The 27,223-nt window shown below is 42.8% G+C and overlaps 1 protein-coding gene across 1 annotated transcript; it reads left to right on the top strand.

Annotated features, from left to right (window-relative positions):
* Nucleotides 1–22,956: 22,956 nt before the first annotated feature.
* fzd10 (frizzled class receptor 10) lies at nt 22,957–25,868 on the top strand. The gene has a single exon (XM_026344167.1). The coding sequence runs from the start codon at nt 23,734–23,736 to the stop codon at nt 25,528–25,530; it is 1,797 nt and encodes a 598-aa protein (XP_026199952.1). The 5' UTR covers nt 22,957–23,733; the 3' UTR covers nt 25,531–25,868.
* Nucleotides 25,869–27,223: the final 1,355 nt, after the last annotated feature.

The following is a 27,223-nucleotide window of genomic DNA, read 5'->3' as shown; positions in this document are numbered from 1 at the left end:
CACATATTAATCCTGATAATGCTTTATTCACCATCGTAATTTACTGACTTCTGTCTATAACCACCATCAGTTCATAATGTAATAATGTTTCATAATGTTTCCGAGACTCCGAGAGTGTGAAAATCCAGATGACATTTCCATCAGTCGGCGTCTGTATTTTACTTACTCGCTTCACTTGCTGCACTGCACTTTGTGTTCAGTGCTACTAAGTGTGCTAACATGCTAAATGAAGTAAATTATGGTGAACAAAGTAAACACGACACCTGTTAAATATCAGTTTGTAACCGTAGCATTGTCTGTGTGATTCTGTTAGCAAGCTGACATCAGCATTTAACGCTGCTTTTTCAACAGACTTAAGTGGCTGGATCCACAACTAGTCTCCTCTGTAGTGTTATTATATGGAAATCCCTAAAAAGAAATGTTTCATTTTGCCACTGAGACAGGAGAAAAACATCCTTTTTTCCTGGTTTTATAGAAACTGTGTAGAGGTTAAGTTGGTAAAATTAATAATAGGGGTTTGGGTTTGTTCTTTATGGCAGCATCACTGGCTCCATGACAGCTATAGTGGATTAAATTTCAACTACAATACAGTTTGGGTGACAGCTCTAGAGGTCACTCAAGGAGACTTTTATTTCAGTTGCTGGCAAGCTGAGAGGCCTTGACCCAAATGTGATATGTTTGCCAAAAGGACATGTATATACTCAGTATGGGGAGGCTGTTGGCTGTGCATCTTAACAATGAAAGAGTACCTAAAACAGATGATGAATGATGTCTGGACTTGTCTGTAATCAGACGACTGAACTAAAGGGCAAAGATGACGGGTTATTTAAGTGCAAGGACGGTTAAATACAATACAGGTAGACAGCAAAGATATTAATCTACTTTGAGAGTGGCCTATAAATGCTACCCAAAGGACCTATGAGGCTGATGAGGTTGATGGAAGGGTCAGTCCGAGTGAATTGCAACACCCCATCGGATGAACATTAAGGTCACGAGGTGGACCTTGGTAGAATCAGATTGTCAAGGATGAGAGGTGCTGGGGGCAACGTTCAATAAAACATGACAGCAATCTTCTCACCAGGAGTAAAAGTGCTCTGCAGTTCAACTTCAGGCAGCCCAAACAGATTTCCCCTGTGAGCCAAAAGCACTGCAGCTGCTCATTCACCATGGCTGGCAATCCAAGCTGCCATCAAATCGACAGCCGTTGCCAGAAATAGTGCTATAAATTGGTCAAACTATCACACAGTATCTGACCTCTGACAAAGCTTATCTTGCACAAGAAAACGTATGGAGTTGAAATGATGGTGTCTGTCTGCTTCAGCTCTTCTTTCTGCCTCATTAGCTGCTGATATTGGATAGGTTATCTCAGCTTACAGCACATTTTAAGGTTGTAGCCAGCTCACCTTATCCTGGAAACTCTGCACTGGAAAGGTTACATATTTTCTGAGAATATCACACCTGAAACTGCTTTTGAATATGGTGATTAAATATGTGCATGCTGCTTCCCCTATATGTCTCCTGTGTAGCAATGAAGGCGTGTCAGCGACGGCTACATCCTGAGTTTGTTCCATCGTTGGAGACTGCCTGCTACAGGGCATGAAATGAGGAGACAGATGATAAGCTTCTCTCTCACGCTCTGGGGAACACAGTCAGCCATGATGGAATGAATCATGACGGCAAGAATCTCGGAGTCAGATAAGTATTTATATGTGCCAACACCGCATGATGCATTCACAAACACAATATGGACAGCCCGTGGTCTCAGTTTGGACCAGGTCAGTGCATTCTTGGCATTCTCAAGCCTGATGACGTATATGTAGGAATGTATGGGTGGAATTTGATATAAGAGAAGATGGTACAAGATATAAGATGACAAACTCTGCAGGATTTGTGCAAAATGACAGTCCTGCACATACACAGAAACAGCAGCTTAAAAAGTACAACAGCATAGAGTAGACTGTCAACATCAAACTTACCCTTCAGCCTTCTTAAAGACACTCTGTGCGACCAGAGGGGCTCCACATCTTAAGCCCAATTTCCCTTTTGCTGATAGAGTGCCAAGTTTCAGGAATTACCTGGCAAACAGAGATCAGGTCCAGAGGAGTAACAGGAATATTCTCCTCTAAAAGAAGACTTTTCTTCATCTCCGGAGGGGGTTTTAGGAAAGGCCAATGAGTGGATGTCAGAGCTCAACTTTAATTTATGTATATTTCTTTGCGTGCAAGCTCACAACAGCATGACATGGAGGCTGAGCAGTTAGTCAGCCATGTTATTGGATTTTTTTGCCTTGCTGGGGATGATGGTGCACACATGAGGAGTTTTAGGGCAGGTAGCATGTCAATCTAACAGCAGGTAAGTGGACAGATATTGCATTGTATGTAGCCATGTTATGTCATACACATGATCAGGTGAAATGTCTAAATATTCAGTCAGGAAATGCAGCAGTGCAGCTGTGCTGCCATCTAGTGCTTTAGCATGACACCTCACTGCTCCCTGAGCTTTCAGCGGGATGTAAAATGAATTCAGCTCTGGACTACATTCATTTTCTTTTCATTTATCTCCCGTGAAGTTTGTGTGTGTGTGTGTGTGTGTGTGTGTGTGTGTGTGTGTGTGTGTGTGTGTGAGTGTGTGAGAGAGAGAGAGAGACACACACACACACATCCGAACTTCAGAACATCTTACAGCACCAGGAGTACAGGCCTCTGTTAAGGGTAATCCCAGAGGGAGTTCAAGTCATAGTCTTGGCAGCGTAGGCACCATGCACAGTTTGACATTGATGGTTTGACCCTTCAAGGGTCAACTCACCCTACATTATATGTTATGTATAAATAGCATAACATCGAGCACTTTCCATAATTTAGTAGTCGTGTGTTGTTCAGTGCTTGATATCCTCAAATGTTATTTATAACCTGTTTTTTTTTTTCTCTTACCTATGGTCTGCCAACTGCTTATTCTCTAGATGCCACTTTTAAAAGCCGACAAACAGAACTAGAAACTAGCTGTTGTTCATTAACAGTCACTACGGTGAAAGCAGAAATAGCACAGCTTGTCCTGTATTGGACCTAAAGTCAAAAACTCTTTTGTCACTTCAGGTGATACAGATGTCACCTCGAGTTTTGTTATTGCTCTGCTGTCCTCCACAGGCTGCTGTTGAACTGTGGCTCTGCCCTGTGATTGACTGTGTGTGCAGCACGACGAACCACACCAGGGCAGAGCCACTTATCATTCTGGAGCAATGAATGACCCGGGAACAGAGATGCAGCATGGACAGCACACTGTGTCACTGTGACAGCCGGCTGCATAGGTGAAACACGGGATGGCAGGAGATGAGCACAACTGAGATTTAGAGCGAGCCCTCCTCACATTAGCCCCACTCACACCATTGTTCATGCCGTGAAACTTCCTGGATGTAAGAGCCTCTAGAAGAGACTTTACATCCTGGGAGTAAGGGGACAGGTGAAGGATTATAGTACACAGGCAACACAGTAGTGGTCGTGTTTCTAATGAGAGTAAGAGTCCAAATCACTGTATTCATCAAGTACAATGAGTGTCAGAGAATTTGTCTTGTCAGCACTAATGCAAGGACGTATTGGCAGTTCTGAGATTCATTCTCATCGAAGGAGAGCAGGTTACAGTTTAATTACAAAACTACCACTTACACCACCACACTTATCCTTAACGTCTCCTGCTTTTTAAGGTTATTGCGGCTTTGCTTGAGCCAGCAGTGATCATCTTAGGGGATCAACAAATGCGCCGTGAGGTAAAAATAACTCCTTTATCCCACATTTGCATCAAAGCTACCGTGCATATGGCGAGGAACCCAGCCAAAGCCTAACATACATTAAAAAACAAGCTCTTTCCATAATTGTCTGCTTGTGTCGTCCAGTCCGACTGTTCATTCTTCTGTGAGAAAAGTAGCGAGCCGTGCAGACAGACACATTTTTCCATCCAGGGAGAGCAGAAGGAGGGATTGTTCCTTCACTGCACCTGACAGCTACCTACCTCCGATTCAAAGTAATTTATTTATAGAGCTTGGCCATTGCATTGGCAGGTCAATTTGGATTGGGAATTCGAAGAGTTGTCTGATTGATAAAGTGAGGGTCCGCCATGTTCTACTTGCTCCGCTCCCCCCTCCATCAAGGCCCCTGCTAAGGCTGATTAATCCTCTGTGTACAGAGCAGAGGCTCTGGCAGGGACTTTGTGCTTGTGTGAGCCTCCGTCTTTGGCCCTAAGGCTGCCTCCTCCTGGAAGAAGGTTGTTGTTTAATTTTGGCCATATGTGCATCTTGATAGTTTAGACACTTATTTCAAATACAGTCTAAAAAGGACCTGCAGAAATGATGAGGAATGGATTACTGTTGTCACCACTAGATGGCAATATCAGCTCAAATAAAAGAGCTATTTGTTTAAGTGACTGTAGAGAACAGGAGTCTGGAGTCAAGTCATCATCTGTCTTCATGACGAATGACAGAAAAACCTTTTTACTCAGTACATCATGCTCAGATAAATGCATGCAGGCTACTTCTTCACCACCTGTTGTCAGCTTTAAAAAAACAACGAGAAACAAACGTAAATCAAACCATTTCTTTATTCTTTTTTGCTCACAAACATTTATGTATTCCTTTTTTTTTTTCCCTATGTATTCATTAGGATCCACCATTTAATTTAGCCATCAACATTTAGCTGTTTATGTTAATCATGTGTCTCAGTATTCTAAATGATTGTATCGATAAGTCAGACATAACTGTTTTATTTAAACTACAAACTCTATACTCCATAAAAACCACCTGGGGTCCAGGTACCTCTGGTTGGTCACTGATGTAATGTCACTGTGGTTTTTATCTATTCAATCAGACAGCATTATTCCCTGAATTCCCTGCTTCCACAAGACAACTGTATGGTTTCAAAAGCAGGCAAATGAAGGAGGGCAAAGAGCTTCTGACCTGCTCCATTATCAGTCACAACAGCATAGCCAGGCTGCTCCCCGTAGTTCACTTCAATCCCACTCTCCCGGTGTTTTCTCTCAGTGCTCACCCTGAGTCTGGCTGTGCAGGACTTAACAGACCCTCGGCTCCTCACATCTTCAAGGCTCAGTATGGTCAAAGTGCTGCCTGACGTCCCACTGACCCAACCCACCTCTCAGTATCTGCCCAAGACCTCCCTTTTTGCCTGAAACACCCCAAAGGGTTTTTATCCCTTCATCCAGGCATGAGATCCGAATTCCAGATCAGCATTAGGGTTAGTATCTCGATCACTTGTATCAGATATCTACTGAAGCATATCGCTCCATCTCTCTTTCTCCTTTCTGGCTTTGCTGATCCACCAAACACCAATTTATCTTGTGTTCTTCTTCTCCTCTCTCTCAGAGATGAGTGACACATCAGAGATAGCCTTCAACTAATCCTATCCTTTATGCTCTGTGAAAGTAAGTTGCAAGCCTGTAGCCCCTTCACACTTTATTTGTTGTCGTTTGAAATCATACTTAATGTCATGCTCGGTGTCAGATGGGAGCTCGGTGCCTTTTTAAATTTTACTCAGACAATGATGTGCCTCTCGGAAAGAGAAGAACCTTAAACATCAAAGGAAGATGAGAATTTTTCCAGTCAAGTTGTTGGTTATTGTTGGAGTTGCTCCAGGAAATACTTCATGAATGCACTGGCAGTGTGCCTTTCAAGCCAGCATTGTTTTTGGTGGGGTGGGGGGGTTCAAAGCTTCCCACACTTCTGTCATCACACAACATTGGACTCAGACACGATGATATGTGCAAGGCAGTGATGGGGAAAATGAAACTTTCCCTTGGTTTTACAGCACTTGTCCGAACACTTTTCCGAGCTAATCTCACTAATGACATGCTACCTTAGTTGGTTGTGCTTTTAGTTATCTTATAAAAACTTTTCTTTTTTGCCACCATCTGAGCTAAAATGTCTGTGTGCTCACGTTGTGCACCAATCAGCTGCGTGTGCTTCTTTCTCCAGCAAGTGGTGCTGGTGAGTTGGTGTTGCTTGCTTTTGCACAGACACTGAAATCAGTGGAGCTGTCCCCACAGCTTTACCTGACCTCCCATTCCCCTCTGCTGCACGCACCTTGTCAGCAGGTTGGGCCTTATCTCTCTCCGACTGAACTGAGCCATTGAGCGCACACTTGACCTTGTCATTATCTTGTACCTGGCTTTGTTTCCACTTTCCTTTCTCCCCTTTGTGTGTTTCCTGACTTTCCCTTTCCACACCATGAACAAAGATAAGAATAGGGTCTATTTACTGTCTCCCCCATCACACACACACACACACACACACACACACTCTCTCTCTCTCTCTTTCTTCTATCTTTCTTTTCTTTCATCTTTGTTTATGAAAGAAAACTTGTGTGAGTCACAAAAAGAGGTCTGGACCGTGCCCTTTCATAACTGTTTGAGGTATACTAGCCAACACCACTAAGTTTTCTTTGTCCTATTTGCAAGATAGAGGAAGGACACGGGATCATTCCTTTTTATCCTGAGTACAAAGGATAGTTAATGTTGTATGTGGATGCTCTTCCTGTTGAACTATATATAAAAAAGCATGTAGCACTGAACAAACTGGAGCTACAAAGAAAGGCAGGAAGAGGTCATTAATCTCATCATTATGTGCAGCATAATGTCAAAATGAAGATAAAAGATCACCAGGTTTCACACCACGACCACAATAAGAACACGGTTTATTTATAGACAGGCAGATATTGACAGGTATAACTATGAATAAAAATATGAATGTAAACTGCATGACATATAAATGATAAAGCAACGTCGTAAAGTGAACTATTTTCAGTGTGAACTAGTTTTGATAGACTGAGAAGTAGACGTTGCTCTAATTTTTGTCCTGTTACATTTTTTAACTGTATTCTTCTGACATAAAATGAACGAAGGCAAACTCTGATGGCGGTTTAGGAGTTGCTTCTCGCTGTAACCGAGGGATGCGGTTGAGTTTCAAAGTCGCTTTTGGAATTACAATACGCATATGCTATCCATAAAGCAAGCCTCAATATATCTGTCCATCAAAAAAAGTTCTCTGACAGCACGAGGAGAGATGGTGCTTGCCTTTGATGCTAATGCTAAGAGCATAATTTATGTAAGATGTTTGAATGGCTTTTTGAGTAAGAATAGATTAAAGGAAGTTTCATGTTTGAGGAGCCAAAAAGTGCCGGCAAAGCACTGTTTTTAAAACTCCTGGGGCTGCGAGAGAGTTGATGAGCAGGGCGGGTGAAAACGGTGATTAGCTCAAGCCATTTTATTGCGCTAACAAAACAGTGTGCCAATCACGGCCATCCCTTGAGTTTTCCTCTCTTTTTTGTAAATATGAAAGGCCTCGTCCCGACAGCGACTTCAAACGTGGCAGCGGCAGGCCCCATACCAGGCCATGGCGTCTCCCAGAGCCCTTCCCCTCCACACATCAATCCCCAGCTGACAAAAGCAGCTCTAGGTGGCATAATAAGACGCACTGCTCCTTTCAACTATGTGTGACATTCTCTCTCTTCTTGTGTCGTGTGTTGACACTGCGGCCTGTGTGCGAGGAGCTGGCCGGACAGTCCAGACGTCCCCTCCCCTCGTTGGACACTGGCTGCTGAGGGAAGAATCAAAGCCCTTCGAGTTCCTTGGGTCAACAGTCAGGGTGTGTGTACACACACACACATCTTACCATTACACAAAGGGAACTTCCCTTATGCAGCTTCCTCCAGACACTCTGTTGTTTCATGTATGTCCAGAGGAAGGCCTGCAGACTAAAACATCTACCAACAACTCAATTTGCTCAGATTCTTGTGTGGAGATGGGGCAGGTGAACTGTAACGTGGTCTTAGGTCGATGCTTCATGCACATGTGCACGCCATCATACAGCGAATACATACTGAAAGGCCTTGTCCTCCTTGTGACTGACTCTGGTATTTTTGGAGCTGATGAAGGCCATTATCACTGGATTAACAGAAACCAAGATGGTGGGGCTTCACAGCGTTGGAACAAGGTGTCCTGATTCTCCCTCTCTTGTATCCTATGTATTACCCTTGTCCACTGGCCAGTAGATAAGATGACTGAGAGAGACGGAAGCTACTCAGCCACATGCTTTACCTCTCATATAACCACCAACGCCAAAAAAAAGCAGGTTCAGTAAGGAGCGAGAGGCCTATGCCTCGCTTCAATCCGCAGGCTCAAAAATAGCGAAAAACTTGTGCTCTGAATCTTCCAGCGTCACAGAAAGTAGCATTCAACATGTCACAACACAGCCAAAAAACAAAGACTGGTTTCTGCTCCCTGGAACACACAACAGCTGCATTCATATTCTCCCACCATTCATCCTAAATCATGGCATAATACAATTGGACAGGTGGATTGATAATCTAATATGGCTTAGTTTTTTTATCCTATTCCTCTCACTTTTCAAATAGTTTACTTAGAGCCCGAGGGTGTGAGCCATCCTGTTTTCTATGGCCGCTGAATTACCTCAGAGCACGCAGTGCCTAGCTCACTGCCAGAGAGGGAGGCGAGTATTGTTTTCATGACAGAGATCAATGGGTGGGTGAATGTGCTTTAATTCTGCGGGAGCTCCTCTCCCAGGCTAATAAATGCAAGCCTCCCTGCTGACTGGGCTGTCGTGCTGAGCCCAGCGGGGGTCAGCCTTTTTGTGTTCCTGTGCCCAAATTATGGAACCATCAATACGCTCCCTGGAACCAGTCAATAGAAGCCCGCTTTGTGGCTGAGGGGAGACCAACTTCAAGGCTGATCAAAAAAAAAAAAAAAAAGGAAAAACTGACAAAAAAAACTAAGCTCTGACACATTTCCCAAATAAGATCAGGATTAGAATATGTGAATGATCCCGTTCAGATATTCAGGATTAGAATTATAGATTCAAAAATGATGCACAATCACTTACTGGGTGTGTCTCTTTAATGCATTCAGCCAAACCTGTGTTTAAAGCTCAGTAATTATTACAATAATTATTTACACGTTGCAAAATGTTCAGAGACGGTGAGGCAGGTGGTTCACGGTGTCACTTCCACATAATTGTGCTTTGAACATGAAGCAGCAACCACTTGTGTGTCAGGAAGTCCACGAGGGGACTAAAGTGAAAGTATAAAATGCCAGTGGCAGTTAAATGACCAATAATCCTGCAATAATTGTGCAAAAACGTAGACTTTCAGAATGAACTATTTTGACCTTTATTCACTTCAATTCCATTAGATTAGATTAGTTTGAATATGCATTTGCTTTTGAGGATCCCTGAAACACTACTTTTCAACCAAATAGTGCATTTCTGTTGCCTGAACCAGGGGTTGTGACACACTTTCTTTTGACAACGCATAGGCAATGAAAACTGTTGTCATGCATGAGTGTTTCCACACTGCCTTACTGCTGCTTGTAGCATCAAGTGAATTATTAAGTATCCAGCTTCAAACAGCTTGTAAAACTCTGTCCTCCTCAAAATCCCAAACTTTTTTCTTCCCCTCTCCCCTTTTCTCTCCCTCTTTTATTTTTGTTGGCTTCTCAAACATCAAGTTGTCTCCGAATTTTCAAACAGGTTGAAAAATAAGAGTTTCCCCAGCTTGCAAGCACATTCAAAGGGTGCGTTCTTCAGATGTGCCACCTTGCAGCGTGGTGGTGGCTGTGCAGGAACAGGATCATTCAGATATGCTAATGGATCAGCGGGGTAGCTCCAAGCGCGGCTTACCCCGCTTTAAAAGACAGCTGCCTTCTCCCTTTCTTTTCATGCCCTACTCTCAGCCTCCCTCTCTCTTTCCCACTCTTCACTGATAGCAGGTTGAAATTTAATAACCATTAAATTTGTACTAATTAAACAGATAGAGCAATTAGCCGGGTGCATGTAAATCCAGGTCGTGAAATATGTTGGACAAAGAGAGTTCAGAGGACGAGTTTGGGCAGTCGTTGAACGCAGCTGAGGTTCGAGTCGACACAGCGTAATGATATCATGCTCAATGCGGAGAGCTGCAGATAATAGAAGCAGTGCCCACTAACCCTCCCCTTGGTAAAGTGGCCCTCTGTGTCAGAGCCTGTGTATGAGCCATTGGCTCTGCTGCCGAAGCCCCAATCCCACACTCTCCTGGGCTATCTATTCTCTCCAGCCAGAGTCATGCTGCGCAGGAATCCTGGGTGATTGGGTTTCTTTCAGGGGCCTTATAGTCAGTCATAAATCGGAGGGAATCCTGCCCGGCCCCTCGCTCTCGCCCCTAACCCTGGCTCCAGCTGGCAGGGGACGATTGCTGGAGAGCCGAGGTCACTGCGGGGTCGCTCTCTGTGGCTCTTCTTAACTCCCCTTGCCTATTTTTTTTTCTACCCCTCCTCTCCACTGTCCCCCCCCCCTTTTTTTTCTCTGTCTCCAGACTGAGGTTGCTAGGGCTTGGTATTTGCTTTTTAAGACCATGTTGTAATTACAGACGAGCTCTACTCCCCTTGCCGCCTCTGGTTCCCACTTCTCTTTTTTTTTTATCACTGCTGATTGATTGTAAGAAGCTATATTGGAGCCATCTTACCCCCCACTACATGCTTTTGTGCTGTTTCTTCACTGGGCACACACAGACCTGATTTATTCACATCTCCTAACCCATACAGAAATCCCAAAAGATCGGTGTGGCCCTCACACACCAACTGGACAGCAACCAGAGGAGTCACCTACAGAGAGGAAATGCAGGATTCCCAGCATACACATGAGGAAACAACAGTCCCTGTAAAAGAAACTGCACTAAACAGGTATTACGAGTAGTACTATAGCTACAGCATAACTATAGTGTAGATGTGTTGTTTGGATAGAAATCTACTGTATCTGAAAATCAGAGCGGACTACTGCACCTGCAAAATACCAGAATGTGTTACTGCAGTCAAAAAATTGGTTGCCACAGGCTCAGTCCACATTTCTTTCCTGCACAGGCATATGGCTGCTGGGGGTTTTGAGAGGAAGAGCCTGTGTTTGCTGTTTTAGGAGAACTACACCACAGAGAACATCAGACGCAGCCCTGAAATGCCTTTTCTGTGGGATTGCACCCCTCTGCCAACATCTGGGACCATAAACCAAGATCAAAAAGTGACAGTGAAAACAATACCACAATGACAACAAACTGTCATGCCATTGGACAATAACTGTAGGAGGAGTTGCCATGAACCCCCGCTTAGCTGCTTAGCTGGAGGAGGGGGGGGGTCTCTCTCACAAAAGAGAGAGCACTAGTCACTGAACTAATGTGGACTCTTTAGTATTTCTTCAATTTAATCTCATTTTAATGTAACAAAAACAAACTGTAGGTGCAAACTGAGACACAACGTTGGGAGAAGAACTAAAGTTCCCATGTCCCCACATTTTCCCACAGCTACCTCTCAGACTGTCCCGGACCTAGGGGACAGACCTAATCTTAGATGTATAACCCATGTGTAACCGATTTATATCATGGATTACGAGCACATCATTTGATTATATACAGAGGTTTGCCTTTTACCTCACACTCTTCAGAGCAAATGGAACTAAAATTTCCCAAAAATGCATACACAGTCTACAGTATAGCTTTAGCAGCGTGGCTTGGCTTTCATGTGTGTGGAAAAGAGCTACAAACTAAGCATTGTTCTCCATGAAATAGGATACAGGTTTGGAAGAGCCATTGTTCTATTTCAGTTTGCTTAAATGTCCTCTGTTGCATGCTGGCTCGCTGCTTCACCGTTCTGACTTCTGACAAACAGCATCTGCACCAGGGACACCACTTCCTCCCATGAGGCAGATGGGAACTAAACCCAGTATAATCACTTCAAATAAACAGGATGCCACTAATTGTTTGCCCCATCAATTGATGTCTGTGCCTTGGTATTCAATGAGAACTTGATTAATTATTTTAATGGTTTGATTTATTTGATGCCAAAGAGAAAAGATGAATTGTCTGGCAAAGAACAAATCATTGGTTGAAGCCCACATTATCATGCTGAAGCCAAGCTTATTCATAACTGTAGATGGTTAATCCATTTATTCTGCTATACACACACGTACAGTATATAGCTGAAGTGAAACCAAAGCTTCCAGGTTGTGTTGAAGAAAACCTGAACTCAACATTTGTACTACTGACACACAACGAAAACTTCAGCCTTGGAATATAGTATAGAGTACTTTAATTGAGCAGTTGTCTCTCAGTGTTTAGATAGGAACACATTAAAAGAAGGCAAGTCCATGGTCAAGTTGGACTAGTTCAGACAAATCTTACACAAGAAAGATTACTAAGTTGGAAAGATGACTTAACAGGAGCATAAGTGTATCCACTTATAGGATACAGGTTTGGAAGACTGCTTCCAAATGGAGTTTAAATGAACTCTTTTTTTAGGAAACAGATCACAGAACATGCAGCCACACACAGCTGATGTTTATCTGATGTCTGCCAATATCTTTAACCTCTTCAGTGGACATATTGGTCACAGTCTGTCTCAATGGCACTTTGTCACATTTTGTCCATATTAATACACTAATGCTAAACATTAAAAGATGCTTTTTTCTTGTTTCCAATCTCACTTCTTTTGTGCATGAAAGAATATATGCATTATCATATTTCTGAGCTAAGACAACAGTGTCAGACATTACATCTCACTATGGACTGTACTGCACTCAGGAATGACATTTGTTCCTGGGCGGATATCAGATAACACATATCAGACATCAACTCTGAGCCAAATGTCAACAGACATAAACAAACACCTCCAGACAGAGGAGCAAACAATTATTAGAGAGGAAGCAAACAGAAGGAGCCTTTGCTGAATGGAGCACTTCCTCCTGGTGTTGTCAGGTCTGCCTGCTTTGACGTCGTCACAGTGGCAGGTTAGCAGCCCGATCGTGGTCAGATCACAGGGCTGTAACGGCTGCATGAAAGGACTTCGCCAAAAGGTGCTAATGGAAACGTCCTGAACCTGAAACACCAGCCTCTCTGTCAGAACTACAGAGGAAGAGGAGGTGAGAGAGAGCAAAGAAGACACAGGTGCTGAAACCTGGACAGTTGCTTGTCCACACCGAGCATGTCCTATTCTTTACAGTGATACAGGACAAGGGCGTCAGTCGTCACCAAGCAGGAGAGTTAGGGGTTGGAGGGGGACACCAACAAGGTACTGTCTGCTCCTGGAGGACTGGGGGCCAGCCGAGCTGGTGTTGTCTTTCACTCCTGGTGACCTGGATGCTGTCACTGTGTTTAGACAGCTAAAAGTCTGCTCACTCTGAACACTTTGACACTCAAAACACCACTTAAGACACAGACGTTTTGTTTACCCTCCTCCTTTTGGTCATCCTTTTAAACAAATGGAGCTGGAGATCCTCTCAACATCTGCAGCGGAGTTGAAACAGAACAATAATTGGATGCTGTCCTTCGTGTCAGTTTCTCACATATGTTATTGTTATTGTAGTAAAACCTGACAGGTTGTTGTTGTCTGGATTTCAGTTAGACCTTAAAACATCCTCATATACAAAGAAATCACACTCATGTGTAACTACACAGTAAACGTAAGTGTCAGTGTGTTTGATTGCAGAAAAATTCAATTCAGTTATTTCACAACAAAGATCATCACATCAGCACTTTACATCGTATAGTTTAAAGTTTACAGAACTGTGTGGAAAACATATACAACTACACAGAAATATTTAGGAGAGCCAACAAATCCCCACTAGACAAGAGTAACAGAGGAAAAACTCTTTAACAGAAGCATGAGGAGAGGAGAGGAGAGGAGAGGAGAGGAGAGGAGAGGAGAGGAGAGGAGAGGAGAGGAGAGGAGAGGAGAGGAGTCCCATGACCCAGCCCTAACTAACATCTCGAGAGTAGAGAGGGTGTGTACCTCCTGAATCTGAAGATGTTACATCCAACTAGTGGCGACTTTAAATGTTCTAGTCTAGAAGAAACAATTGCATGGACTTGATGCAAAGGTTGCTATAGCTACAACTTCAATAACAAATAGTTTGACCTTTTAGAAAATACTCTCAGTCAGAGAGAAGGTTGATACCAATGTCCACATGACAAATCTATACATACGTTAGGATCTGGTTAGCTTAGTGTAAAGACCAAAGTGTCCAAAGGTAAAAACATCGTTATACATAATGTGACATAGAGACTTTATATTTTGTCCTATTTGCTAAATCCATACAAAAACACAAGTGTAGAACATCAGATTGTGGTTTTATTGGGGGATTATGTGCAGGAGTCTTTCATGACTGGGGGCTATGACTTCCTGCAGTCTTGTCGTCAGTATGAGGTTTCCAGGCAACCGGCGGACACTTACAGTTATAACAAGACCTAACGTTAATTAGTGAGCTTTAGAGGAACTTTAGGTTGATATGTTTTTTCTTCCTTTGGACAAAGCCAGGCTAGCTTAAGTCAACAAACATACTGTGCGTTCCTCTTGACTGGTTTCCATGATTGTGGAGATACTTAAATGAAACAGTAATGAAGAATTGCTATAAGCATTAGGCTGTGAATGCTTTGAATAACGAGCTTAAAAGCTCAAACCTGGCCTGAGTCTGTCACACCCAATCTGCCCCGGCCTATTGTACATCCTAACAACAGCAGACTTTGAACATTCACTCTGCTTTTCTTTTCTTTGCCTAAGTCACTGGCTTCTTATCAGAGTCGCCACCAATAAAACTGCTTTTAAATCCCCGTGCTAAAGCCTCTACATCAACATCCTTGTCATTTCCCGTGACAAGAAGCAGCAGTGGTCTTGTCTGCACAAACTATAAAGCAGAAAGAGGAATGTGCGTCTGCGTACGTGCGTGTGTGAGAGATAGAAATGAATGCATATTGTTTCATGTGTTGTTTAATCAAAGGAAAAATAGCCATTCCCCATAGATGCCATCCCGCATCCTTTGGAGATAAGACTGAAGCGTATCAAACAGGATATATGAAAATTGCATGTCAAACAGCTCCAAACAGGACGGCTTTTGACTGACTGGCGTTCTTCTTCTGACAGCGTCGGATGTGTCACTGGTTTCCTATTTATTTGTTCGGGATGCACCGAGGCACTGATGGGAAATGGAAATGATCTGGTTTTTTAAAGTTTGATGTCAGGGTCTTGAACACTTCTTGAGCACCGAACACGTAAAAGTCAAACAGCCATTATACTTGCTCAGCGTGTAGGAGAGCAAAAAAAAAAAAAAAAAAGCCCATGGGCACATTCCATAACTGGGTTACCAGCAGCTGTCTCTTCTGACAAAGGCTGGAATTTGTGAAAACAATGTGTTTTACTGCATCTATCATTAGCTTTAATTCTCAGGCATTTTACTGCATCCTAGGCGCTTTTTCAAATCTTCTCGTTGCTGGTAAATCTTTGGAAACTGTTACACTCTTTTGTCTTGCAATTGCACTACAATGCAACAGCCCTTCACCTTCAGCACTTAACCATTGTAAGCTAATTTCTCCCTCTTAAATGGAACCACAAGTTTGATCATGTAGCAACATCTATGTTTCAGGGGGGAATGACAGGTTATTTAGTGCTGTTTTGATATTTGAGCCCGAGGAATGCCTACAGATACAGTGATCCCTCTGTCTGAGGAGGAAGCTTCATAGATGAGGTAAGACTGCTTCCAGCTATGAAACAATATCTGAAACAGATTAAAAGACATTTTCCTCAGCTTGATTCATGTTCCTTTCAGCTCGCCCAGGTGTTACACCTCACAGCGTAAAGGTGAAACGAGCAGGGAAGATGTGCAAATGCACTCTTGCATGGGTTTGGGAGATGCAGGAAACAAAGAAAGGCCTTTTTTTTTTTTTTTTGTCAGTTGTTCAAACCTCCAGAGTCGAGTGACAGACATTTTATATTTCTCATTGGTCTTCCGACATCTTAGCTACATTTTTATACAGCAGATTGAGACTGAAGTCTGTGTAAAGATCCAACATGAGGAGAGTTACATCAGAACGGGAGCTCCTCGCTCGGTCTGTGGTGCCTTCAGACACTGATTGTTCCAGCTTGTTTTCATACCTGTTCAGGTTTCACTGCGAGGCTTGCGAGTGCCTCCCAGAACTTCAAAGGCGGCGCTGAATCCGTCACCTGCGCCTTCACTCATCCCTTCACACCTTGCCGATAACCTGAAGCGCAAGTAGAGTGAAGGTAAATTGCGCATAATTACCTAGATTTAAGCTCCACATAACAAAGACATTTTGTTTGCTGTTGTGTTATTACTGGAACATCACATCCAAGCCGGCCCTGTGTAATTAAAGCTGACATGTTTCCAATGTGCAGTTATCTACTGTGCAGCACAGAGAAAACTTCATCTGAGCCTGACTCTTTGTGCAAGCACTGGACATAAAAGCAAATAAACAAGAGACAGAGAAATGTCTGTGAAACGCTCTCTTCGTCTTCTTGCAAATCTAAATAAAAGACTTAGAGGCTTAGACTCCAAATGTCGGTCCTGAAGAAAAAAAACAAAACAACTATTGCACTGGATGAGAAGACAGTGACAACATTTGGCTGCACACGCCTTCTTCTTCTATCCAGAGAATCACAGCTAAAAAAAAACAACAACAACAAAAAGCAGTGTAAGACAATGCCATTCCCAAGCTCACTCTTCATGCCACTCTCATGCTTGCCATTAGATGCTCTCATAATTTTTTCCCTGTGTCTTAATGCGGAGTGAAAACAGATTTGGACGGCAATGAAAAGTTGCCCAATCGCTTAGATCTCGACTGTGAAATCCGTTTATCCCTGATCATTATGACAGTGTTTTTCTGTCTGTATCGATAGTCATTTCCTTTCTCCCTGCAGCAGCCTTGGAGTCTCCAATGTTGGCGCTGAGCACAGCACAGCCAGCACAGTCCCACGGAGTGCAAGCAAAGGAGGAAATCAATAGAGAAAATATCGCTGCAGGCTCACACATTTTTATCTTGCTTTGAACGAGTCAGCTTTAATTTTGCTTTGATCTCAATTTGCTGCTTTTGGGATAGCTTGGCTGCACATTGAACCAGGAGGAATACGCTTCCACCAGGGCTTTTCTTACAAAAGACCCTTTCAACGGAGGCCTTTATTTTGCCTATATGCATCCACTGTGTCCATCGCTGGTTTACAAGGAATAAAGATACAGGGAATGAAAACAACTAATGCTGCAGGAGTTGAAAACAGTGGTGCAGACCTCATGCAGACAGCTCGCCAACTGCACTTTATCTATTCAGGGAAGGTTTGCAGGCAGACGGAGCAAATATTGGACAGCGTTAGTGATGTTAAAGGGATCTTTAGTGTCGCTGTCACAAAACGACTCAGTGTTGTTGTGGGGTAACAGGTTGACATGACGCACAGCTGCCGATCTCACCACACCGCCAAACCACTCTTCTCCCCCACACATCATTAGAGCTGACACACCAAAGGGATGGCGATATTATAGCATCACCTCAGGTCTGCTAAAGATGTCTGCCCTTTCCTCGTCCTTTTTTCCAAACCCGTGCATTCTTAGGAGAGGAGTTGTTTGGGAATTTGTTTCTCTTTTATAGAGCAGAGACAAAAGGCTAGGATAAATGACCAGGCAGAGAAAAGACCAGCGCCTTGCTGGGGAGAAAGGGAAGGCTCTAATCTAATTTGGTCAGAGGAGGATGTGAGTTTGTGTGGGTGCGTGCACATGTGTGTGTGTGCGCACATACGTGGCTGCGCTGCACACTGTGAGGGGACTGTGGGAATGGGACAGGAGGGTTTTCTCTATTGAATGGAGCCTCCAGAGCCAGAAGCAGTGGGGAGTCTCCCCAGACGCGCTGATTCCAGGTCGGCCACTCAAAGAGGGATTAGACCAGAGACGGCCTTCCTGATTAGCAATTCACACTCAAGTGCCCCCACAAGGACCTTGAGTAATAATATTGCCATCAGTGTCCTTCACCGACGCAGGCAATAAAATGTTTACCCCCTTTTTGACTTTTTTCCTCCTCCATCTAAAACGTCTGCTAATCGCTCTCGTGTTTTCGAGAACTTTGCAGGAAAGTCGACAAACTCTTGGACACGTCTCCTCTGGATCTGATGTGACTCTTGAAAACAAACAAACAGACAGACAAAAAAAAAATCCATTTTGCAAAATGCAGTTGACTGTAACTGTTTTGGCTCACTGCTTCGACTCGAGCCGCTGAACTCCAGCAACTCCCCACCTCCTCTTCTTTCTCCTCCTCCACCACTTCTTCCTCCCTTCCTCTTCTCTCTGCTGTTAAACAACCACCACATGAAAGAGGATGATGTAAGAACACTCCACTAAACTAATATTGCTGTTTCAAAGCCGACTCGACTCAGATGTTATTGGGCTTCATAACAAACAAAATTCATTACAACACTGTTTATTGCAGATTGGCTGACAGCTTTCGCAGTCATTTAAAGGTCCACCATCTCTATAATTATACTAATCTACTCTATAAACACTTGAAAGGTTATAATAATGCAGTGACTTGCTCTTATCAACCACAGCACACAATGAATGAGGTCAGAGGGTTAACCTTTAACTGATGGGACTAACAGCAGTGAAACAAAGCAGATCTTAATGGAGCAAAGTGAAAGAAGAAGTGAAACAAATTAGTCCCCAGTAATAAGTTACTTCATTGAACTATTTAAACCATGTGCACAGAGAATACTGCAGGCTTTGATGTTGACAGGGCTCTTCAATAATTAATTGCTTGATTCATATGCGTTTCCTCAAAACGTCTGACCCTTTACTAAAACTGGTGCTCCTATTAAAGCTCCGGCATTTCAAAGGGGACAAAAAAAATGCTATGTATAATAACAGAATTATCTTTGCTAACATTTGCAAAAATATATCTAATAATATGTCTCTTAAACCGAGGTCGTTTTTGCTGTAGTATTAAATCTTCGTATCTTACACAGTTCCAGTACTGGGGTGTTTACTGTCCATGTTCAGATGCTCGTTCGTGACTTTTTAGGAGCAGTTTATGGGCACAAATCTCCGCAAATGATTGAGTGGCAATAAGAGAGAGAAAAATAAGAGATTATGTTGATAAATAGGATCATCCTGAGCAAAACGCTGAATGTGTGCGATCAGGAGGGCGAACAGGATCCGTGGACAATGTGCAGGGCATGTGGACAAATAGTCTCACCTCCAGCTGAGTGTGTTGTTTCTTCTCATTGTGCCCTCTGAAAGAGAAGAGGAGGGTCTTAGTTAAGAAGATTATAGCCCTACCCCACCCGTACGTTTAATCAACATGCCCTTTCAACGCAGGCAACAATGCCCAACATGTCTAAAACGTCCCCCATCTCTCCCATAGCATACCTCACATGTTGGAACAGCGTTGGAGTCGTCTAACCGCAGCAATTAAGAGAAATATTGTGAATACAATATCTTACTCTTCTTGGTGGAAGTAGATGGTGTTTTTTCCATCAAATTACTGACGCTGTCAATTTCAGAAATGTCATCGTTGTATTAGCGTGCTTGATGCCCACCTAATTCAAGAATTTGCAAACAAAAATGTAACAACATCAATTCATTTATACCAATCAGAAATCCCTTAAGAGCAAAAGTTTTGCTTCCTCACCCTTCGTTTCTTTCATCCATGGTTAAATATGTAAATAAAATGTCTAAAGTCATTCTTCAAAGGGGAACAAAAGAAAAAAGAGGGCTGAGGGAAAAGACAGCCATAAAATTCCTCCGATTCTCCATAACATTAGCCAGAGGGGGGCCAGCTTCCAGCCAGAGCCTAGCAGCAGGGGAGCAAGCTCGCTCCATAGAATCACACATCTCAAATCCCACACACAAAAAAATAAAATATCTTTTCAGCTTCAGCCATCAAAGGCCCCCCTCCCCTTTCACTTTATTAGTTACAGAATTATCTCACAGTTGCTGATTTTTGCAGAGATGGAGCTGTGCTGCTTTTTCTGCATTGCACTGTTGCGGTTGCGAAGATGAGATAAACTCGCTGTACGTGTGTGTGTGTGTGTGTGTTTGGCACATGCATGAGTAGGAATAAGCTTTAGGGGCGGGGGGGTTGTTTGTGAAAAAGAAGACGCCGCACATAAAGATAATTTTTAAAAAGGGAGACAGTAGGAGCTGCTCAGGGCCTGGGTGCTAAAGACTGAACAGGCCTGAATCTTCCCCGTTTCTTCTCATTTTCAAACAGATATCATCATGACCAGCAAAACAGTCATGAAAGAGGGGGAGGCAGGGGGAGGACGGGAGGGAGAGCAGAACAAAGGCACTACTGAATTATAACAAACCAGTAGACTGTGTCTTCTTATTAGACTGTGTGACAATATTATCTTGTCAGTTTCATTACACCAAAGGCAGTGATAATAGGGGAAGATCTTTTGCTTTATAATATGCCAGACAGGGTTTCCTGAATGCTGGACGACCAGTAAATGAAGAGGAGTGCCGGCCCCGGCCCTTGGAAATTCATTGATATTACAATATTCTTCTTCACATTAAAGCTGTCATCTCTTTTTTTGTTCTTCTTCTCCTACACGTCCGCCACATAATAAAAGTCTAGTGGAGTGGGAGGGACAGAGCAGGCATGTCAGCTGTTGTCTTAGACTTTGTGGAGCGTCAGAATGTCGAATACTCATGCAGCATCTGGGCTTTAAAAAAAAAAAAATCAACAATCATAATGAATTTACCACAATAGTTTTTTTTTAACACAACAGAAAATAGTGCTGCTTTAAACAAATGTTATCCCTCCATCCAAATCGAAGCAGCTTACAGGCCAAAGTCTCAGGCTCAGTAATTCTGTTCATCTTTTTAAAGTGATGAACAGCCAGTGTTTGTTCCTGAAGTTTAGGTGGAGCCTTTTTTTCTACATTAACAGCTGGTTGAGTGAAATCTGAGGAGCACACATGCAGCATAGGAGGTGGTATTGTGCTCATAAGCGCATTCATACCCTATATTTATGCTCGTGCTCCACACACTGAGCACTAACAGCTGAAATGCCACCACTGAGATATGCAGCGCTTAAACCATTTAGGCACGCTGGTGCCAGGTTTCTCATCTCGCCCAGACACATTTCAGAAATACTTGTAAAAATGTACTAAAAGCACTCCTGTTTACTTGCGATCAGTATTTCAGCCTTGAGGAAGACCATGGCTGGCGCTGGGTATAAATAATAATGAATAAGGTAATGTGAGCGAGGTCTGGAGAAGCTCACACACATAAAAAAGAAGACCCCATAACCTGCTCCTAACATGCCACACTGCTTTATCACAAACAGGCTGATAGTATAAAATCAAGATGGAGTTTTTAGCAGCATCACAGTGTCTATAGGCCTCCAGCTTGATTTGCTGCAGGCTTCTTTCATGACACTTCTTGACTTTGATACTGCTGGGTCTTGTGTAGACCAGCTCTCTACAGGAATTGTTTCACTTTAACAGGCCAATAAAAGCCTATCCATCCATTCATTTTCTAAACCACTTATCCTGTTCAGGGTCACAGGGGGCTGGAGCCTACAACCCTGCAACAGAGAGGATACACACCGTTTATCACAGGGCCAGCACACATACAGTGAGAACAACGGCCGCACTCGTGAGGATGTGCTTACCATGGGATCAGAACAAAAAGGTTTACCTATTATTTACAGTCATTTTCTGTAATGTGTCTGTAGGTTATGGCGGTTTTGAGGTGTCTTATTAGAAATAATTGTAATAATAAAGGGTTTTTAAAGGAAACATAGTTAGTCAGTGATTTAAAATGGTCATTAAATTGATAATTGTAAATAGATATGTAGATAAGTGGGCATTTAGAGGTGGATTATATTGCTACAGACAAAACTGAGGAATCTGGAGACGTCTGTGGCAGCTTAAATCTTGGATTTAAGTGTAGCAAAAGCATGGTGTAACTAAATAAACAGCCATCAAATGTGTTCTCTTTGTTAACAGAATATTGTATTTAACTTGTTGTATTGTCTTCTTGTTATGTGTGTGTTTTGCAAATATGTCTTGAATAAAACACATTCATTAAGGTATAGTGTATGATCAACCCGTCTATTACCAGTTTATATGTGTAAATATATCAATTAATAAAACACATCAATATATATATATATATATATATATATATATATATATATATATATATATATATATCATTGCTTAGATGGGAAAATGCACCCCAATAAAATAATTTATGCATCATTTTCTGATCAGCATTTATTCTCTTGATTGAGGTCTGGTTTAGGTTTTTCTATAAAAAATAAGTGAAATAGAAATCTGTTGACAGTAATGGAAAATAAGAAATCAGCTGTTTACTAGTAATTCATTTTGACTTTGTACTTCATTTCAGCTGAAAAACATTGTAGTTATATGTGTTGTAATTATTATTACAGCAAATTAAAGGGGCATTGTGATTAACAAGCATTTATTTAAATGTCAATTAATACTTATGTATGTTTCCACTGAGAGGAAAAGGTTAAAGGAGAATTTCTCCTTATAATGGTTATTTATTTCTACTGTTATCTGTGTAAAGGAGTGCTTATTCCACCACTGGTCGATGAGATGCTCAGTGTCTCTAGAGAACAGCTAATTTTAGACACTTGTTCAGTCGTGTCTAACAATGCAGTGGGGATAATATGATATTAGTTGTCATCAGGACTCTCTTCAGGAGGTATCATTTGGCTGAGCTAGAATATTAACTATGCAGCACTATGTACAGCTATTCAGCCTTCAAAACACCCTTAATGCTACATTTCTAAATGTTACACTGGTCCGAATCACTTAAAACTAGGTTTACTTAAAATCTTGCACATGAACTCTGTGATAAAAAAAGTAGAGAAATAAAAAAGAGGGGAAACATTGAAATCTTGTCTAGCAGTCCTCCTCTGTCACACAAAGCCTCCAACCTAAAGGACCACACCGTTCCCAGTGGAGAGTGCAGCTCCGGTGTTGGTGCGCTCCTGAGCCGCGGCGCGCCTCTGAGCCATGTTGCGCAATATTTGGGGCTTCTCACAAAATGTGTCTCCGTGCTGTTGTAATTGAAGTTTGTGGATGAGCACAAACAAACAGAGAGAGGGAAGTTTGCTGTGAGCCTTTTAAAACTGCTGTAATGAACAAGCTGTTCCGCACGATTTGAAAATAATCCGCGTGTCAGTGTCATCTTTCTTATGCAAAGTAGCTGTCTTTGAAGGCGGATCTCTTGGCAGGTTAGACTGGGACTGAGGCTGCGACCAGCTCAGACGAGCGCTGCCACTAAGCGCAGTGACTGGCTGCTTAGGAGAGGAGCAGGATCCTGCCTTTCTGGGACGCATTTCTAATCATCACACCGGATATCTAATCTATCTGAGTTGTTTTTGCTGACTGATTCGTTTTCTCGCTGCGTCGTGAGGATCTACGCGGCACTGGAGGGAAATTTATTTTTGTTGTTTGGTTCCAAGTTGTCGCGCAAGGACTGAAATCGCACGGTTACGCACACAGATACTCCGGAAAAGTGTCATGAACCGTGAGGACGGACTGTTTAGTCTTTTGGAAACAAGAAGGGAACAAATCGGAACACAAATAAATGATCTTTTACGCACAGCAGAGTGACATGCGTGGCGCAGGAGCACCGAACAAGTAGCTCGGACAGTTCAGCCCCAAACTAAGTGCTTGAAAGCATGGACCTGAACGCACGCTGCTTCCAGCTAGAAAACACTGCCGGACCATTGAGGGATTTTATTTTTTATTAAAGTCTCCAGACCTAAAATGAGGAAACCGTGGTCCTGCAACAGATAGTTGTGTAAGTTTCGTCCACATTAATTCTACACACAGGCAGCAGCTCGATTTCATCACTGACTTTTTAATGAAAGAAACTTGTGGGTTGAAGCAATGGTGAACATTTGGCCTAATTTCTCTTTAAAGCAAGAGGGGAGAATGTGTTCATCTGCTAAACCGAGCCTCATTTTTATGCTTCTGGTTCTGTGTAGCAGTGGGGTTTCAGCCATTAGCTCAATAGACCCTGACTGGTCAGGAGAGGGAAGATGTCAACACATCAGCATCCCACAGTGTAAAGACATTGGCTACAACATGACTCGCATGCCAAATCTTATGGGCCATGATGACCAAAAGGAGGCAACCATGAAGCTGCAGGAGTTTGCAACACTGATACAGTTTGGATGCCACAGTCATCTCAGATTTTTCCTGTGTTCCCTGCATGCTCCAATGTGCACAGAGCAGGTGTCGAACCCCATTCCTGCATGTCGAGTTATGTGTGAGCAAGTCAAGCTTAAATGCTTACCTATCTTGGAACAATTTAAGTTCCCCTGGCCCGAATCTCTTGACTGCTCGCGGCTTCCCACCAAAAACGACCCTAACAACCTCTGCATGGAGGCACCCAACAATGGCTCAGATGAGCCTCCCAAAGTGTCGCACACCCAGCCTCCAGATTTCAGGCCACAGCGGCCTCTGAGTGGGCAGGACCTGCAACTTAAGGACAGCAACACCAAGCAGACGTGCAGCAACCCGGGCAAGTTCCACTTTGTGGAGAAGAGTGAGTCCTGTGCCCCTAAGTGCTACCCCAAAGTGGACGTATACTGGAGTCAGGGAGACAAGCAGTTCTCTCTGGTGTGGATGGCCATCTGGTCCATCCTCTGCTTTGTCTCCAGCGCTTTCACTGTGCTCACTTTTCTCATTGACCCGCAGCGATTCAAATACCCCGAGAGGCCGATCATTTTCCTCTCCATGTCCTACTGTGTTTACTCTGTGGGCTACCTCATCCGACTTTTTGTGGGAGCTGACAGAATAGCCTGTGACAGAGACAGTGGCGTCCAGTATATTATCCAGGAGGGTTTGGAGAGCACTGGCTGCACTATTGTGTTCCTCATCCTGTATTATTTTGGCATGGCCAGCTCCCTCTGGTGGGTTATCCTGACCCTCACTTGGTTCCTGGCTGCGGGGAAAAAGTGGGGTCATGAGGCCATTGAGGCCAATAGCAGCTACTTCCACTTGGCAGCATGGGCCATCCCAGCTGTAAAGACCATCATGATTCTGGTGATGAGGAAGGTGGCAGGGGACGAACTGACAGGCATCTGTTACGTGGGCAGCATGGATGTCAAAGCTCTCACAGGCTTTGTGCTCATTCCTCTCTCCTGCTATTTGATTATTGGCACTTCTTTCCTGCTGTCTGGCTTTGTGGCCCTCTTCCACATCCGTAAGATAATGAAAACAGAGGGAGAAAACACAGACAAGCTTGAGAAGCTGATGGTTCGCATTGGGGTGTTCTCCGTGCTCTACACTGTCCCTGCCACCTGCGTAATTGCTTGTTATTTCTATGAGCGGCTAAACATGGACTACTGGCGCATCCTGGCAGGGGAGGAGAAGTGTGTGAACAGTAGCGGGCCAGAGTCAGACGAGTGTGCCATGAAGACTTCTATTCCTGCTGTGGAGATCTTCATGGTGAAGATCTTCATGCTGCTTGTGGTGGGCATCACTAGCGGCATGTGGATCTGGACCTCAAAGACACTGCAGTCATGGCAGAATGTGTTTAGCAGGAAGCTGAAGAAGAGGACGAGGAGGAAGACTGCCAGTGTGTTCACCAGCAGCAGGCCGTACATCAAACCTCACCCATCTCTCAAAGGGCACAGTACAAAATATGAGCCTACACGGGCCCCTCCAACATGTGTATGAGCTGGCTCTTTTTGTATAAACCTGAAAATACATGTAAAGCCCTTATCTCAATGAGACTTTGTCATCAGAGTGCCATCAAAAAAAATTAAGGTTCATATTTTATTTATGCAAACTACATCGAAGACAATGACACATGTTTTGTTTTTGTATCTGGAGCCTTCATGCAACAAGAGCTGCCATTGTTTGAGGAAAAAGATCTGCTTCCTCTGGAATCACTTATTCTATGGAGGGACTTGGTAGGAAAAAAAAGATCATATTGTTCCCAAGACAAAAAAGAGCGGAATAAACCATTTGGATGTGCCATCGGGGTTACTTGAATAATGTGCAATAGATGTTTTCCTTACAGGCAAAAAAAGACACTTGTACTGTTAGTGACAGCTTACAGACAATGAAAGGACCCCATAGATAATGGAGGCAAATGGTCAGAGAGATGAGCCTGTGTTTGGAGGCTTTTTAATGGAAATCAAGGCAGTGTCATATATGTTTGAACTGGAGTAAGAGCAGCTGTTGAAAAGCACTCAAGACCTTACGAACGGCCCATTGTGAGGCAAATCCATGCCATAAATTAATTAAGCACTCAATATTGAAAAGTTATTTGTACAAAGAGTTAAGTTTTCCTTTTCTTTCTCTGCTATTCTATAGCACAAGGGAGCATTTGTATATATTTCTTTAAAAAAAAAAGTTGATATTTTATAGAAAAATTAATAAAACGTTCTAGTTTTAAATGTTTGTAAATCCTGAATTGTGTATTGCGACTGTTATCTCTTTTGAAGTGTGCCTCCATCCTCATACAGCCACATAAAGCATGTGTGTTAATTCTCAATTGTTGCATTGCTTCTCAGCTTAACCATGATACGCTATTAGAGTGCACCAGGAATTTCAGTTCATCATAAATATCAACATAATTCATTCGAATTTGTAATAGACAGAGACAGCACTGAAAAAAAAAAGAGCTGTTTTACTCTAATAACTGAGCAGAGCGTGACTCAGATGGGCTTATAAATGTTGCATACGCACTGTATATCTTTGGCTTTGGAAAAAATGCCCTTTAACAGCTCAAAAGAGATGAATATCTTACCGTGCTTTGTAGAATTGTTATGGACTAAGACATGTAGGAAGTCAACCAAGTATAAATAGTGACATTGTTATTTTAAATGTTCATGAGAAGCAATGGGACATTTATGTCTGTTGCTGTGTGGCTGCATCAAAGGCAGCTGACAGGAAAAAAAAACAGTCAGAGAAAGACTATAGTCATCGATTCACTGTGGTATGAAACGCAGAAGGGTTTCAATTAATGCAGTGTTTTTTTTAAACACACAATTATACATAAGGGTTTTAATGTTCATTAGGCAACACGTGTTGTTCACTGATCACAGGGATGGTAGTCGACCCCCCGGTTCCACAGGTTGAAGTTTCATCGGGCAATACTCTGGGTCAGTGATGGGTCATGTCAGTGCTGAGCGGTCAGTAGTAAAGCACTTTGTCTGGAAAGGTAGTGCTATAAAAGTGCAGATTATTCATCAAAAGCAAAACATAACAACAAATATAATAATTATTATTATTTTCAGCTTTTAACAAGTGCACAGTTATTCTTTTTAGTGAATCAATACAGTATGAACATGAAGATGAAAGTGGTGATGTTATCAAAAAGGGAAATTAGGTGATTTGAATGTCCAGTATTTTAACTTTGTTA

This window comes from Anabas testudineus, chromosome 9 (genome assembly GCF_900324465.2).
Source record: "Anabas testudineus chromosome 9, fAnaTes1.2, whole genome shotgun sequence".
NCBI classification, from domain to species: Eukaryota; Metazoa; Chordata; class Actinopteri; order Anabantiformes; family Anabantidae; genus Anabas; species Anabas testudineus.
This window is presented reverse-complemented; position numbering and strand designations above follow the sequence as displayed.

Bases quoted from the DNA above. Each gene is read 5' to 3' on its own strand.
- fzd10 (XM_026344167.1), top strand. From the start codon at position 23,734: ATGGTGAACATTTGGCCTAATTTCTCTTTAAAGCAAGAGGGGAGAATG.